Genomic DNA, 15,847 nt, shown 5'->3' with positions numbered 1-15,847 from the left:
GATTTGGTATATCTGGGTGTGACATGCCTGCTGGGTGAGACAGGAGGTAGGAGATGGATCTACGTTCCATGGTGGTCAAACCGGGTGAGGCATAGAAAGGGAAACCAAATTTGTTGAGACTAATAGGTGGCAATGAGGATCAGTGTGCTCTTCGACCTGGCAGCTTGCAGCTTTCTGCAGAAATTTTGGAATCAATAGGGTTGGTGGGAATGCATAAAGGAGACCGGGAGTCAATTGTGAAGTAGAGCATCTCTCGGTGACTGTCTCTGTGGGGGAATCAGGGCATAGTAGTTGCTACACTTGTTGTTTAGGGGAGAGGCAAAAAGAACACAGCATGGCTGGCTACACTGACAGAAAATCTCTTCCACCACTTTCTCATTGAAGTACCACTCATGTGAAAATAGTATGCACCTGCTCAATTTGTCCACAATCACAGTAGATCTTCCCAGAATGTGCATCCCTAAAAGAAAGCAGTCTGAAGAGCTCATCCACTGCTGTACCCTATGTGCTTTTCAGCATAATGGGTAAGATCTAGTTCCCCCTTTTGTTGATGTACCAGATGACTGACATGTTGTCTGTTTGAATCACAACTGTCCCAGGGAGAAGAACATCTTGAAATGCTTGCAACAGCAAGGGCACTGCTATCATCTCTAGGACACATATATGCAAATTGACCTCTTCAGGTGGCCATGTACCCTAGACTATCTTCCCCAAATAATGCCAGCCCCACCCTATCTGGGAAGCATCCATGGTCACTATGGCCTTGGGCTGTTGGGGAATGAATGGACGGCCATGGAGCAGTTGATCAGACTGGATCCACTAATAGAGATCTCTTCTGCAAGTATTGGTAATTTTTATCTGACACAACACTGACTGATGGAAGACTGTCCATTGAGTAGCCAACATCAGCTGTAGGGTCCGCATGTAAAAACTGGCCAACAGAACTAAGGCTATCTCTGTAGCCATTAGACTCAGAGTTCAGAGGACTGTGCGGGCTGAGATTGACTTATTGCCTACAACCTTCTTGACTTGTGACCTTACAGTCAGAACTTGATGTGGTGGAAAAGAAGCAATGGCAGTCTTTGTGCTGAGCAGTGATTCAATAATTTCCAATGTCTGACTTGGTTGAAGTTGTGATTTGTTCTAGTTTATGGTTATTCCTAGGTGAGCAAAGGCGTGGAGAACCTGATCTCTTGATTGTATAAGTTGATGCCTGGTTGGAGTGGTAATGAGCCAGTCATCCAGACAGGGGAACAACCAGAATCCCAGCAGTCTGAGGTATGCTGCTACTACTGCCATGCCTTTGGTAGACACCCTGGGGGGCCATGGTGAGTCCAAAGGGCAGTACTTTGAATTGGTAATGACTGTCTCCCAGCCAGAAGTGTAGGTACTTTCTGAATCACCTGTTCATCTTTATGTGACAGTAGGCATCCTGAAGATCTATCGAGCACATCCCGTCATCCTTGCCCAGAAAGGGGAGAATGGACTGAACAGTGACCATTCAGAACTTGGTTCGTTGAATAGATTTGTTTAAATTTGTGAGATCCAAAATTGGTCTCCAGTCCCCTGTCTTTTTTGGGACTAAAAAGAACCTTGAGTAGATTCTGGATCCTCTCTGGTCTGGTGAGACCTTTTGGATGACTCATTTTTCTAGCAGCTTTCAGATCTGAATTGCTGCTTGACCCCTCTGACTGGATGGAACATTGTGGATTTTTCTGAGAATTGGAGGTAGAAGGGAATGGTATTATACAACTTCTGGATACAATCCTCTGCACCCAAGCATCTTTTGCTAATTCTAGCCAAGCTCTGTGGTGCAGGGACAATTTTCCTCTGACTGTCTCCAGAGGTGGACAGTCGGGCCTCTGTTCAGGAGCGCTGGTAGGGTTTATCAAAGAAAGATTCTTGTGAACCCTGGTTTTGCAAGCCGCCTCTGCTATGAGTATGATGATGTCCATAGGAGTTCCCCGCTCTGCCTCTGGGGCACTTCCTCTACATGTGTTATGGAATAGACCTTGGGATTTTTTGCACCACATTTTCCTACCACTCCTTTGATTCCTGCAGAAGGATCTTTAGGGGGCAGAAAAACGTATGCCCATGGCAGAAAATGTCTGGTAGGGTTTATCAAAGAAAGATTCTTGTGAACCCTGGTTTTGCAAGACACCTCTGCTACGAGTATGATGATGTCCATAGGAGTTCCCCGCTCTGCCTCTGGGGCACTTCCTCTACATGTGTCATGGAATAGACCTTGGGATTTTTTGCATCACATTTTCCTACCACTTCTTTGATTCCTGCAGAAGGATCTTTAGGGGGCGGAAAAACGTATGCCCATGGCAGAAAATGTCTTACCATTTTTCGCACACCTTGACAATGTTTCTTTGACTTTAGGGCCAAAAACAGTAGTTCTGTCAAAGGGAGCATTGACAAAATTGGACTTAAATGGCTCCGCCAAATCGCACGAGTGCATCCAGGCATGCCACTTTATGAAAATGCCTGAACATGCAGCTCTAGAGGTTCCTTCCGCTATGCTGGAAATTAACCTCATGAAACTATTGGATATAGACTGAAGGGCTGCCAACTGAGAAGTTACTGAAACCTTAACCTCTGCAGAGATGTTTGCTGAGAGAGTACCCGATAACTCTTTGGTTAAATCTCTCTGAAGTCTAACAAAATGAGCCAGATAGTTCAGAAATCACAAGGCAAATGTCGCTGAAGCAAAGACATGCTTTCCCACTCTGTCCATCATCCGCAGCTCCCTGCTGGAGGGATGGACAGTGGAACACTCATCGCCTAGTTCCTTCTTTATGGCCACTGCAATAACCATGGCATCAACTGGAATCCCTTTCCCCAAAACTCTCTGTCCGCAGGTAGTGCCATTATCCTGTCTGGTCTCCGGTGTATGGGTTCTGTGGAGTCAGGCTCCTTCCATGCCACCTAGAGATCAAGTCCATAAGCTCGTCAGTGGGTGGAGTCACCCAGGAAGTATTGGGAACTGTATCAAAAGCTTCTAGGAGAATGGATTCCTCCGGTGCAGGGTAGGAAAATGTCCAGCCCCCTCTCTGTTACAGGATTTCTAGTATGTCTCCCAAGGGAATATCTTCAGAAGGTGTCCATAGGGAACTTTGCCTTCTTCAAAATCCATGTCTTCTGTGACGGACTCCTGTGGGGAGTCTAGGTGCTTCCTCTTGCACATCCTTTTCCATCATGTGGAATAGGTAGGATCTAAGGTGGAAGATTCCGTCAAGACTGCGAAGCAGTGAAAACTCTCTTCACAGCCTCAAAGCCAGAGCTCAAAGGATCCAGAGAGAGGCTGTGATCTGAGAAACTGGGTTTTGAATTGTCCCTTCTCTCTGATCCATTGGCACTACCCCAAGGAGGAAGCCAGAGCCGAACTATCCCGCACCAAGGAGCAAAGGAACAGAGACAGCTCTGAAAGTTTCCGAGTTAAATGCTGCACCCTGGACCTGGCAGGCAGGCTTTGGCTCTGAGAGGTGTCAAGATCCGAAAAGAACAGAGGTCTCAGAGAAGATGTTGGGTCTGAATATACAAAGATCCTCATATCTGAGACTGACACATCTGGACGACTGCGATTCTGAAGCTCTAAGACAACTAATTGTGTCAGAGGAGGGACTTGCAGGGGTGGTGTGGTGGAAGGTCAGGCAACCTGACCCAGAAGGGTAGGCACCGAGGGAAGACTAATCTACCCCTGTGCCGAGTGGATCTTTTACACCACTCTGTCCACATTCTTCTGTGAGACTTCTGGAAGAACAAGTAAAGTAAATGGAAAGGGATACTGGCCTCTGCAAAAAATGGTGATGGAAGCTTGTCAGGTACTGGGTCAACCGACAGAGAATATCTAGTATGAGGACAATATAGAGTCTCCAAAGGCTGCGTTTGATTGGAAAATTCTGTCTGATCCAACTTGGATTGTGCCGAAGCCGTACTCATCACTTTAGATGTCTTAGGATTCAAAGGAGCCATCAAATCCAAATTTTTCATCTTTTTCTGATCCGGGGTTTAGACCGGATGTTTAGCACTCCTTTTCTGTGAAGAGTCCAAGGAAGATTTTGACAAGATGGAAGGCTTCGACTTTAGAGACTGAGATATGACTTCAAAAGAGGAATTGAGGTGACCTTTTAATATCAATTTATTTTTATGTTCAGTTAAAGCTCGCGGACTAAATCCATGGCCAATCGAACAATCTTCCTGTAAGTGTAATGGAACCAAGCAGTACATTCAAAATGAGTGTACATATTGGATAGGCAACTTATGTCCACATTTGGAACATTTCTTGAAACTTGCAGGTTTGTCATTCATCATACAATATATATATATATATATATATATATATATATATCAACAACAACAATATGTCAAAATTGTTAAGATAAGATCATTCAAAATAGTAAGCATCTTCTTCTTTTTTTTTTTAAACAGGATAGAAGAAGAAAGCAGGGGGATACCACCAATGGTATGAAGAACTACGACCATGTCGTAAGAAAAGGGAGATACTAACGATAGTATCTAGCAGTACCGAGTATGAAAGGGGACTGAAAAACAGCAAAGAAAGAATTGCAACACTCTAAGGACAGTAGAGGAGAAGGGGAAGCAAGGAAATACCAATAATGGTATGTTGGAAACATGATGAAGTAATAAGGGCAAGGGAGAATACAACAGTAGAGATCCTAATCCACAAACAGTAAACACTAACGTTAAAAGGGTAAGGAAAAGAACTGTTCAATAAGAGGAAATATGAAGAAAAAAAACTTTACTTGTCCAATACAGCTTGACAGAAACTGGTAGACCACGTCTGTTAGCTACAAATGGCAAATTAGATCTGAGGTAATTGGCAAGGTGCATTGTAGGTAAGGGAAAAGCTCCAGAGATTGGTGGCTGTGAGCATCGGAGTCAGATCCAGTGGATTGAATCCAAACTCAATTGTTGGGGATAGAATGAAGATTGGCAACATCAGATTAAGCACTTTTGACAAATTGCCGCAGAATACAAAGTTTACATCATGCACTTATGGATAACTCAAAAATAGTATGTGATAAATAATCAATAATACATTTATTTCAAATAATCCCATAATTATTTTACTTACTTCATTCCCTGCTGGAAAACTGAGTTTCTTCTCGTTTTACAAATAATCAAGTCAGCCCACTGAACAATCACAATGCTGGTAAAAAATGCAGTGTGGCAGGTGAACTCCACTATCTTTCTCTGTTCATAAGTCTATAATGAGAAAGTATGCTAGTGAAATTTTGAAGCATTCCATAACTACTACATTTCGTTTCTTAGAAAAAGGCATGACTCAATATGTTAAAAAGCAGCAACGCAGTGCAGCATGGTATACAAGTTTGGTTGTTAGAATAGTGATCGTCAACACTAACCTATCAAACAGGTGAAGGAGAAGTGTGCCAATCAGAAAATAAAGTAGTTAGAAAAACACAACTACTTAAGCATGAGCACATCGTGATGTCTCACCAATCAAAGCACAATGTATAATAAAAGTACAGAAAGATAAGCCCTATGATTTCTACATTTAAAAAAAGGATTAGTGGCCCTCCCCACACAATATTAATAAACTGATAAATAGATGTATAAGGGCCTAAAAGTGGCAGAGTGAGATGAATAAGCACCCTCTTCAAACAATATCACCAATATCATTTTCAGCATAAATCTATATTATGGAATCTCCACAATAATACCACATATTCAAGGACATGTACACTTCACCCCTGCAGATGGCTTAGTAGTTTATATCTGAAATATATTTCATCAAAATATGCTTTTATTTTGTAAACAAATATAAAATATATAATTTAAACAGATTTTCACTTTTTATATTAGTAGGCACTACATCAAACTATCAGAACCTTCTGCTAAGCACTATTTCATTAACACCTGTGTTCAGTAACTTGCATTCATATCAGTACTGTTAAATGCTATATGCCTAATGAGTCTTGAACATTGTGTTTGTGATACCAGAAAAGTGCAATGACGAGATCCGGCCTGTACACTTCACTTTCACAAGCCAATGAAACAGAAGGGAGAGGAAAACATTGGAAAGATTAACAAGGACAGGTCCATGGAAAAGCAAACAAAGAAAGACTTTTTCTACTTGCTCTAGATAGGCTAGGAGATCTCCAAAATGAAAAGTCAATGAAGGAAAACAGAACTACAATCTGAGCAAACTCTTACCCACTGCTGTCCGTAGCTGTCCTCTAAATTATTAGTCCACTTATCATCCCAATCTACTCTGATCCCCAGCAGAGTATTGGGTAGAAAACCATTTTCTGCAAGAATTACAAAGTATGTAAAGAAACCTCCAAGGGCTTGAATCATTCCTAAATAAAATGAAAAAAAAAATTTATTTAAAAAAATCAGCATATGATGCTTAATCCTTTAAAGGCATTCTTAAAACTGATTATCCATAATTGGTTAATTGGTTCTACTTCTGCTAAAGATTAAATTGTATAAATGTTTTTGCACCCTTCAAAAAAACCATCCTTGAAAGAAATCTACTGCAGTTAATATGCACACAACTACTTCACATAAATACTTACAACAAACTTGTAAAAGAAGTAGTAACATCTTCCTGAAGTAACTTTTGTTTTAAACCAGATCAAGAATGCTTCAACTAAATTTTCCCTTGCAAAAGGACAGTGGCTCAGAAGCAATATCAACTATTAGGGTATGAAAGTGGACCAGATGGGGCATGCTATCCAACATATCAATCCTCCAAAAATATGAGGGAGCAAAGAAACATCGTAGGTATCTGCAATTATCCTACATAGTTTATTCAGAACTATGCAGAGGTGGCATATCCCCTTACCAAGTTGCTAAAAAATCAGAACCGGAACCCTTGGGATAAGAATAAGAGCCTGAAAAAGCCATGCAAACTTTAAAAGGTAGCTTGAATCAGTCCCAGTGTCTGGCATTCCATAGACAAATAAAGATTTCTATTTAGAAACAGGATATATTGACAGTAGCATCAGTGATGTCCTACTATATCAAAAACATTACTCTAGTCACTGTATTATAGCTTATGCAAGAAAGAAACTAAGATAGGTAGAAAAAAATATTCTCTGAGTGTGAAAAGGCTCTCTTTTCTAATATATGAGCAATACAGAGTCAAAAACTCTATTTGTGACAAAAAGGCTGTGGTACAGACACTACATCAGCCCACTGCCCTTCTGGGAAGCCAGAAATTAAGGGATGGTAATGTGTCTGGTAGCCAAATAGTGGCCTGAATTTTAGCCCTCCAGTACAAACCTTTGGACATAAAATATGAGGAATCATAATATAATATGAGGTAATATATAAGGTATAACAGTTTCTTACCTCTCAAGCCACATCCCAAACAATGTTGCACTGCTTTTTACTACCCCTCCTATTAGCCCCATACTTCCTTACCTTATATAAAAATCAGTGTCTCACAGGACTTCAAGTTCCAAAGGCCCATACTATCACCCAAGTTGTCAATCATCCCACTTTCAACCATACTTACAGTACCCGGACATATCCAACATTTTGTTCCCACTTCCTACATATCAACTCTAGGAAAATTAGCACTAGAATCAAACTCTACCACAAACGTGTAGACAAATTCCTGAAACTTATCTCCAAGCTTAGGCCTAGCCTGTTACTTGGTGGAGACATACACCCCAGCCCTGGCCCATCCACCTTAGACACATACTCCCCCGCTACCTGTAACCTAAGCTACAAACCTACAATTTCCAGACCGTCTAACTCTCTCCTAACCTGTCATGCTAATATTAGAAGCATTAATAAGGTACATGAACTGCATGTACTCCTTGCTGTTCACTCTCCTGAGATTCTCTGTCTATCAGAGACCTGGTTAAAACGTACCACTACAGACAGTGAAGTACTACCTCCTGGGTATAACATACACAGACTGGACCGTGCTTCCAGGAAGGGGGGGTGGGGTAGCTATACTCTATAAATCAGAGATGAATGTAACCACAAATGTAGTACAACCACCTCAGATTAACAACTTAGAGATTCTAGCCACCAAACTGCAACTTAACAAAAGTAAATGCATTTATATCATCTGCATGTATATTCCCCCAGCTAACAATATAGCTACACTTGAAAACACCTTACACTGGATATCTAGTCACTACCCCCAAGAAACCCTACTTCTCGGAGACTTCAATATAGACTGGGCCACCTGTTCATCAGAATCCCCAACCACCCATATTAACCTACACTCATTTACACAAATCATTAACACCCCTACTAGGGTAGGTAATCCCAACCAAAAAGAAAGCATACTTGATTGGGTACTCATCAATAGTCACCCCCATCTGTACACCTCTGGTACCCTCTCCGACAGTCTAAGCGATCACCATCTCACGTATATAATTAAGCACAAAACTATCAATCCCCAACAACCCTTACTAAGAAATGTTAGAAATAACAAAAACTTTGACTCAGCCAAATTCCAACAGGAACTAAAATCATGTAATTAGTCTATTTTAAAACTCCTCCCCTTAGAGGAAGCAGGTGTGTACTTTAACAATAGATTCCTTGAGATCCTTGACTTACACACACCTATTCGCTCAAAAAAAGAACAAAGGCAAAAACTGCACCATGGCTTTCAAAAGAGACTAGACTCAAAATTAGCCTTAGAAACAAAGCCTGGGCTTTATGACGTTCAACTAAACACCCTCAAGATCAAATTAAATACAGGCAGCTTAGGAACGAAACAAAAAAATTCACACTACAAGACAAAAAACAATACTACTGCAAATTACAGACAGAAAATCAAAATAACCATCAGAAGTTTTGGGCAGGCTTGAATAAACTACTACACCCTGGAAAAACTACTACCCCCGTCCCAGTTGCCACTACCGATAAACCCCCAGAGGATGTTTCAAATAGTTTTAACCGATTCTTTACCGAAACAATTCAGGCCCTAGCCAGCCAACTACCTCCTAGCTCCCTTGGCCCAGAAAGTGTCACCTCTAGAAATCTATTCTCATTTTGTTTTCAACCTGTCGCCACATCACTTATCCGTACCCTAATCAAAAAATTAAAACCCACCACACTATCGGCTGACCAACTTCCTGCTGAATACCTACAAAAATCAGCTGATGCTATTGCATACCCGGTATCGATACTTCTCAATTGAACCATAGAAGAAGCTAAAATTCCCACTATCTGGAAAATATCCTATGTAATCCCACTCCATAAAGGAGGTAGCTCTACTGAATTTTCCAACTATAGGTCTATAGCTATACTCTCTCCACTTGCAAAGATTATGGAAAAATTTATTCAGAGACAGTTCATGCACCACCTAATCCATAACCACCTCATGGCAGTTACCCAGCACAGTTTCAGACCTCACCACAGTACCACCTCAGCCATACTAGCCTTTACTAATACCATAAACCATAATCGAAACAATAACCATATTTCTTCAGCCCTCTTCTTGGATCTCTCCAAGGCATTCGATATGGTTGACCACCAACTATTAATCCACACCCTGCAAACACTCGGTCTAGATCTTAAAGCCCTTCAACGGGTTAAATCCTATCTAAGTAGTAGACAGCAGGCTGTTCTTTGGCAGAATAAACTCTCTAACCTACTACCTAACACCCTTGGAGTACCACAAGACTCTATATTAGGGCCCCTGTTATTTTCCATTTTCATCAACGATATGAATACTGTCATCCCAAAAGTCAGCTGTATCCAATATGCTGATGACTCTACCCTGATTTGCAAAGCCACATCCCCAATAGAGTTACAGTTAGCCACTCAGACCACCTTTAACACAATAGAAAACTGGCTTTCCCAATGACGTCTGATTCTAAATCCTAAAAAACTAAAATGCTGTTATTATTACCTACACAAAGGTCTACTGCCATTAACGTTATAATAAAAGCAAATGATGGAACAATAATCTCCCCTGACCTCTCCACTAAACTATTAGGTGTCATTATAGACAATAATCTAAAATTCGACCTACATGTTAACCAATTGATCAAAACCATCAACAAAAAACTAGGATCACTTTACAGAATAAAAGCCTTTCTACCCCCCCCCCCAGCCAAAGTTGCCATAGCTCGATCACATCTTCTCTGTACTCTTCTGTATGCATCCCCTCTAATGTTAACAAGACTGTCATGAACAAACTGTCAATCAGTTATAACCACATTGCCAGGTTTGTCACTGGGCTGCCTTTTAGGACACATCACTGCATCACTCTACTCCAGCTCGGATGACTTGAACTACCCAGTCTAATACTATATAACCAATTGGTTATGGCCCATAAAATCATATATAACCCTAACAATACCCCTGCACTTAAAGATCTTGTCACCCTCTATAATAATCCTAGACCGCTGCGCTCCTCCAAAAGACTCCTTATTCAGATATGTAAAACTAATAACTCAGCTGGTGACTCACTCTTCGTAAATTTTGTAGGTAGATTGTGGTGCTCTCTACCAGCTGATATTACCTTACTCTCTTCACTTGGTCAGTTCAAAACTAGGTTCAAACACCACCTGGGAACAAACTGGCTATGTCACTGTATCAAGCCTGGTTATCCTGTCTCTGGAATGTGTAAATCTGCTAGGTAGCCTACTATGTAATTTTATCCAATTATCTCGCTGAATAACACTACCTGACGATTTGTTATAATGTTTGCTCTTCTAATCACTGAAAATATTCTATATGTAATTTGTATTGTCTGACCATCTAATCTCTGTAAATAATATATTTGTTATTTGTAATATGTGATATGTTATGATGATTTGTTATTCCATGGAGCTTTTCTCTCCGGGCCTCCACTGAAAATGGACATGCATCCAGTCGGACTATCCCGGTCAACAAATGTAAAATAAAATAAATAAATATGCCATAAACGAAGAGTCCAATTGTCCAATGCAGGCAGATCTGCAAATGCAAGGCCTGGGCAATCACCTGAGCAGGACTCTGCATTAGACTTTGCCAGACAGCAAAGCAGACACCCCCATTATGATGTAAATGCATGCAAAAATCTTCTCAAAGCATATATTGATAGCTGTTCTTTTAGACAGGATAGAAACAGGTATTGCTGCTTAGGGGAGTATTATTCTTTGAAGATAAACTATACCCTGCCCTCTTGTCAACTACTATCATGGGCACAAAAATAACTGGTATGCTAAATTAGTAGCTGCATATGTAGTAGCAAAAACAGCAGAACAATTCAGTTTTCAGGACACTGTAACATGTACAGGCACTGACATAATTCCCTTACACATTTGCTGTGCTGGAGGGAAAAGAGGGAAAAATGCATGCTGAATTCTAATGGAAAAAGAGTTGTGCCTGCCAAACTAATCTTGGTTACAAATCAGTTATTGCAAAATCATGGTTTAAAAGTGTACTGGAAAAAGTCAAAGACCATTCAAAAGGGCATGGAGAAGACAAAGACTGAAATGATCTAGCTGATGCTCTGGCTAAGAAATGTGCCTTGAAAGGTAAAACCTGGGACTTTTTACTCCAGTCTAAGCAAGTGTAGATGTAGTTACTCATCTGCAAAAAAGACAATAACAGGAGTATGTTTTGCACTTACATAGTGACAAGCCTGATTTTAACTTGTTAAAAATGCAGCATGACAATGAATGTATACAGTGGTTTCATAATTTCATTCATCATCCCAATGCAAATAAAATTGCTGAAAGTGATCTACAGTATAGCTGCAATTTTAAGGCCATGTATAACAAAAAATACAGATTTCTGTTAAAAGGTGTTTTTCTGGTAAGGAATGGTGACATGTCACAATGATTAAAGTGGGTAGCACCTTTGGAGCACAGAGGGATTGTACTACAGCATGCACATGATGAGCCAAAAGCAGCCCATGGTGGGGAAGAAGACAGTACACTTGTGTAAGCAAACTGCCCATAAAAGTACATGTTTGAACAGATCACTGCTGCATTAGCTAAAGCTGTATGGGTTATTTCCTGTCAAGTATATGAGAGATGGCCTGTATCTAAAGCTTTGCAGTAACTTCCATGTACCTCAGCTACTGATGGACTTGAGCAAAGCTGCAGAAAATGAGTGGTTTGGGTGCCAAACCTTTCAGAGCTTTCTTACCAAAGGAAAAGAGAGGCTAGAGCCCTGATATTCTGGAATATGTAAAAGTCTTACCCTGGCGAAAAAACATTTTATAAAAAAGGGATGGAAGTAAGGAGTGGATACATAAAAAGTGATCTATTTAAATATCTACTTACACAACTGTACTATGCTCAGCATTAGATCACTGTTGCAGTATCCTAAGCTTTATGAGTAGAATACCAGAGCTTACATGGACTGGGAAGAGGAAGAGGAACCCTGGAGGTTCCTGGATTCCCTAAATAATGGTCCTAGCAAGGCCTGTTCTAGACCTGGAAAAGGAATCTAGTTTGTAGGTTTAGTGAAAATATGCACAGAGGGCCAGGCTGCTGCCTCTAGAATACTTCTGAAGACCTCTCCTTTCCAAAACGCTATTGAAGAAGCCAAGACCTGGTAAAATGGGTCCTAAGAAGTGACTTGCTATGATGGGAATAACAAAAGGTAACAGCATGCAACAACCATTTAGAAATTATCTGCCTTGACACTGGTTGCCCTACTTTCTCATCTTCATAGGAAAAGAAAAATTGATAGAATCCCCAAAGGTTTTATTCCTGTTAAGATAGCATCTGAGTTGTCTGTGGGTAGCCAGAGTACGCAAAATCTGCTCCTCCTCATTTTTAGGTTCTGGAAAAAAGAAAAGAGATCAACAACTTGACTCAAGGTAAACTCTGAAATCACTTTATTTATAGGATCATAGGAGGTTACTAGGCTATTGGCCCTGAGGCTCTTATAAGCCTAGCCAAGAGTTTAACCCATGTTTAGACAAGTCAGCACCCAAAGCCCCTGCCCAGCAGGGACACAGGTGGAATCCCAGGGGTGTATTTTCTGCTTCACATCCAGTTATCCAGGTTGCACTTAAAAAGGGATAATGAGGTACTCTGCTAGACATGAAGGGAGAGTCTATTCCACAGATGGGGAATCCTCTGGGACACAAATATGTCCCACTGACAAGTCCTATTGATATCACAGACCAGGTTGCGGTCATGCGTACGGGTTGCTCGAGTGGAGTTTGACTTGCAGATATGCAGCAGTCCCATCAAGGCGGGGTCTGAGATTGCTTTGTATGCCAGACAGAGGTCACCTCTGAGGAGTCTGTATGAAACTGAGTAGAGGGACAGGGCTTTTAGCCTATCTGTGTAGGGTAGATGTATGAGGCCCTGGATTCTCCTGGTGAGGAACCTCTGTGGTCTCTTCAGTTGCTGCATGCGCTTTGTGAGGTACATGCCGAAGGGGGTATTGTTCTCGATAATTGGCCTTTTAAGGGAAGAATACAGGGATGTTATGACCTCTTTGTCCCTGGATTAGATACCCTTACTTATGAGGTGGACCATGTAGAAAGATTTCCATACAACAGAAGCAACATGGTGGTCAAAAGTCAGGTTGCTATCAACCTGGGTGCCCATATCCCTCACTACTGATTGTGTACTTAGGACTTTGTTATTAATGTGATAATATGTGGGGACGTCACTCTCCCCAAAGGGAATGATGATGCATTTTTTGGTATTAAGCTGAAGGCCATGTTTCTGGCACCAGTCATTTGTTTGGCAGAGAACCTCTTGGAGGATGTCCACATCACTTGGGGAATTGATGACTGCACAGCAATTTTTTCCTTTTGTTATATAGTTTAATTACTGCAGATGTCTACCAGACAGGTTTACTCTTTCTTGCGGAGGATGATTTTGTGTTGTCAGGTATTCCTGATTCCATGCATTTATATATATGCTCATATAATTTGGTGCACATTTGGACATTGGTGCCACTTCCTACAGTGGGGGAGGGGGTTGTGAAACTGTTTATACCATTCCTCAGGAGGTTGTAATCAGCTCTGGAGAAGTTTTTTTGTTTGACCCTGGCTAGAGGAGGTCAGGGGAGATGGTGATTTTGAAAATTACCATTTTATGGTCGGATCTTACCAGGGAGGATGATACCATAGGGGTGCTGCAGTGGTTACTCATGTTAGTTAATATCAAGTCCAAGGCATTATCACCTCTTGTGGGGGTATGGACTAGCTGTTCCAAGGCATTTGCATTTATTAAATCGAGGAATCTCTGGGAATTTGTGTTCTGGCATGAGTAGTTTTTCCAATCTATGGTTGGGTAATTAAAGTCACCCAGGATCAGGGTAAAGGGTTGAATCTTGATAGATTTGAAGAGGTCCAGATAGGTGGAGTGGGTATCTTGAGTCAAATTTGGGGGCCTGTAGCTATAATTTGAATCTGGGCCTTGTCACCGGTTAACTGCACCTGGAGTAACTCCTGTGCGTCATATTGTTTGACCAGCCTGGAGGTGTTTGTATCTTTAATATATATTGAAACTTCACCTCCTTTGGCTTTGCTGCCCACATTTTGGGATCTAAATGTATGATAGGATGAGTAAACAGGTAAGGCTGGGGTACTCTATGCAGCTTTAAACAAGGTTTTTGTGACTGCACAAATGTCAGCATCTTCCAGGGTTATGAATGTTTGCAATAAGTGCAGTTTCATGTTTAAACTCCTAGCGTTTAGCAGTATGACCATTAATTTGCTTTTTGTTGAAATTTTTATGTTGGTAGTATCGACCTCATGACTTTTGCTAAAAAAGGCACTATGGAAGAGGCAAGGGCCTTTGCCAGAAGCCTGAAGCCCAAGTGAGACAGATGCAGGCCATCTCTAGCAAAGCATCATGGTCGTTGATCAAATCTTCCCAGGCTGTCAGGTACTGGATTCCACCTGGAATGACACCAGAAACTAAGCAAATTGTTAAAGTCAATCATTTTCTGTTTGTATTGAGACATTATTCTGGGTGACGGTAGAATGCTGCTTAAGGCTATGGACATACCTGCCTATGACACATGTTCAGCAAGCTCAATCATGTCTATCTTCATATATTCCAGGGAGGTACATCTCAAGTCGTTCACGCTAACATGGACTATGACAGACTCATAACAGTATCTGTTGTTGAGAGTCTTGAGTGCGTATGCAATATGGTGGATTCTGGCACCTGACAAACAACTAACCATGACTTTCTCTTAATCCAGCCTGGTGAGAGACACATCTGTGTGTCTCAGAATGGAGTCTCCTATGACTAATATGTTGAGCTTATGGTTAGCCCTTAGTGTTTGCGAGACACTGATGTATGGACTATGCATGGTATGTGGTGTGGAGGGTTGTGAATTTCTCATGTGTTTTTGCCTCTGAGGTCTCCTTTGTTTGGGTTTGTTCTCAAGGATGTCCTGCCTTTATGAAAAATGAGACCCACCATTAGAGCTTGTTACTCAGATACTTTTCTTGCAGAGGTCAGAGCAATAACCAGCACTGCTTTCCAAGTTAAGAACCTCAACTCAGTCTGATAAGCAGGTTCAAATAGAGATAGTGTTAGTTTTTACAAATATTATCAAATAGATTCCCCCAGTAGCAGCCATCCATTTTCTAGGTGGATGAATAAGCTTGACATGAGACTGGGTATAAAAGGGGGATCTATGGATAGACAAGCATATATGGCTTACAGATGACTCATGACAGAAGAGTAAGAAAGGCCAAAGGATAGTAATTTGCACAAATACTGAAGACTAGAGGCATGCTGGCCTTAAAAGGGCCCTAATTCTTATTATGGCACCAACTACAAAATCTTTCCCATTTGCTCAAATACGATTTTCTTAGAAGCAGGTTTCTTAGCCTCCTTTAGTATTTGCTGCACATACTCAGAAAACTGATGTTTAAAAGGTATTAGAATTCTATCATCTAAGCAGT

The 15,847-nt window shown here is 41.1% G+C and overlaps 1 protein-coding gene across 1 annotated transcript in view; it reads right to left on the bottom strand.

Moving 5' to 3' along the window:
- Positions 1 to 15,847, bottom strand: part of LOC122811489 (sodium/potassium-transporting ATPase subunit alpha-1) — a 990,310-nt gene that overhangs the window by 54,424 nt on the left and 920,039 nt on the right. Inside the window, exons 19-20 of the mRNA XM_044083359.1 lie at positions 6,202 to 6,347; positions 5,102 to 5,232 (exon numbers count right to left, since the gene is read on the bottom strand). Coding sequence (XP_043939294.1) covers positions 5,102 to 5,232; positions 6,202 to 6,347 — 277 coding nt within the window. The remainder of the gene's footprint in view (positions 1 to 5,101; positions 5,233 to 6,201; positions 6,348 to 15,847) is intronic.

The sequence above is a fragment of the Protopterus annectens genome, chromosome 9.part0, assembly GCF_019279795.1.
Source record: "Protopterus annectens isolate FY-2018-M chromosome 9.part0, PAN1.0, whole genome shotgun sequence".
Lineage (NCBI taxonomy): Eukaryota > Metazoa > Chordata > Ceratodontiformes > Protopteridae > Protopterus > Protopterus annectens.
This window is presented reverse-complemented; position numbering and strand designations above follow the sequence as displayed.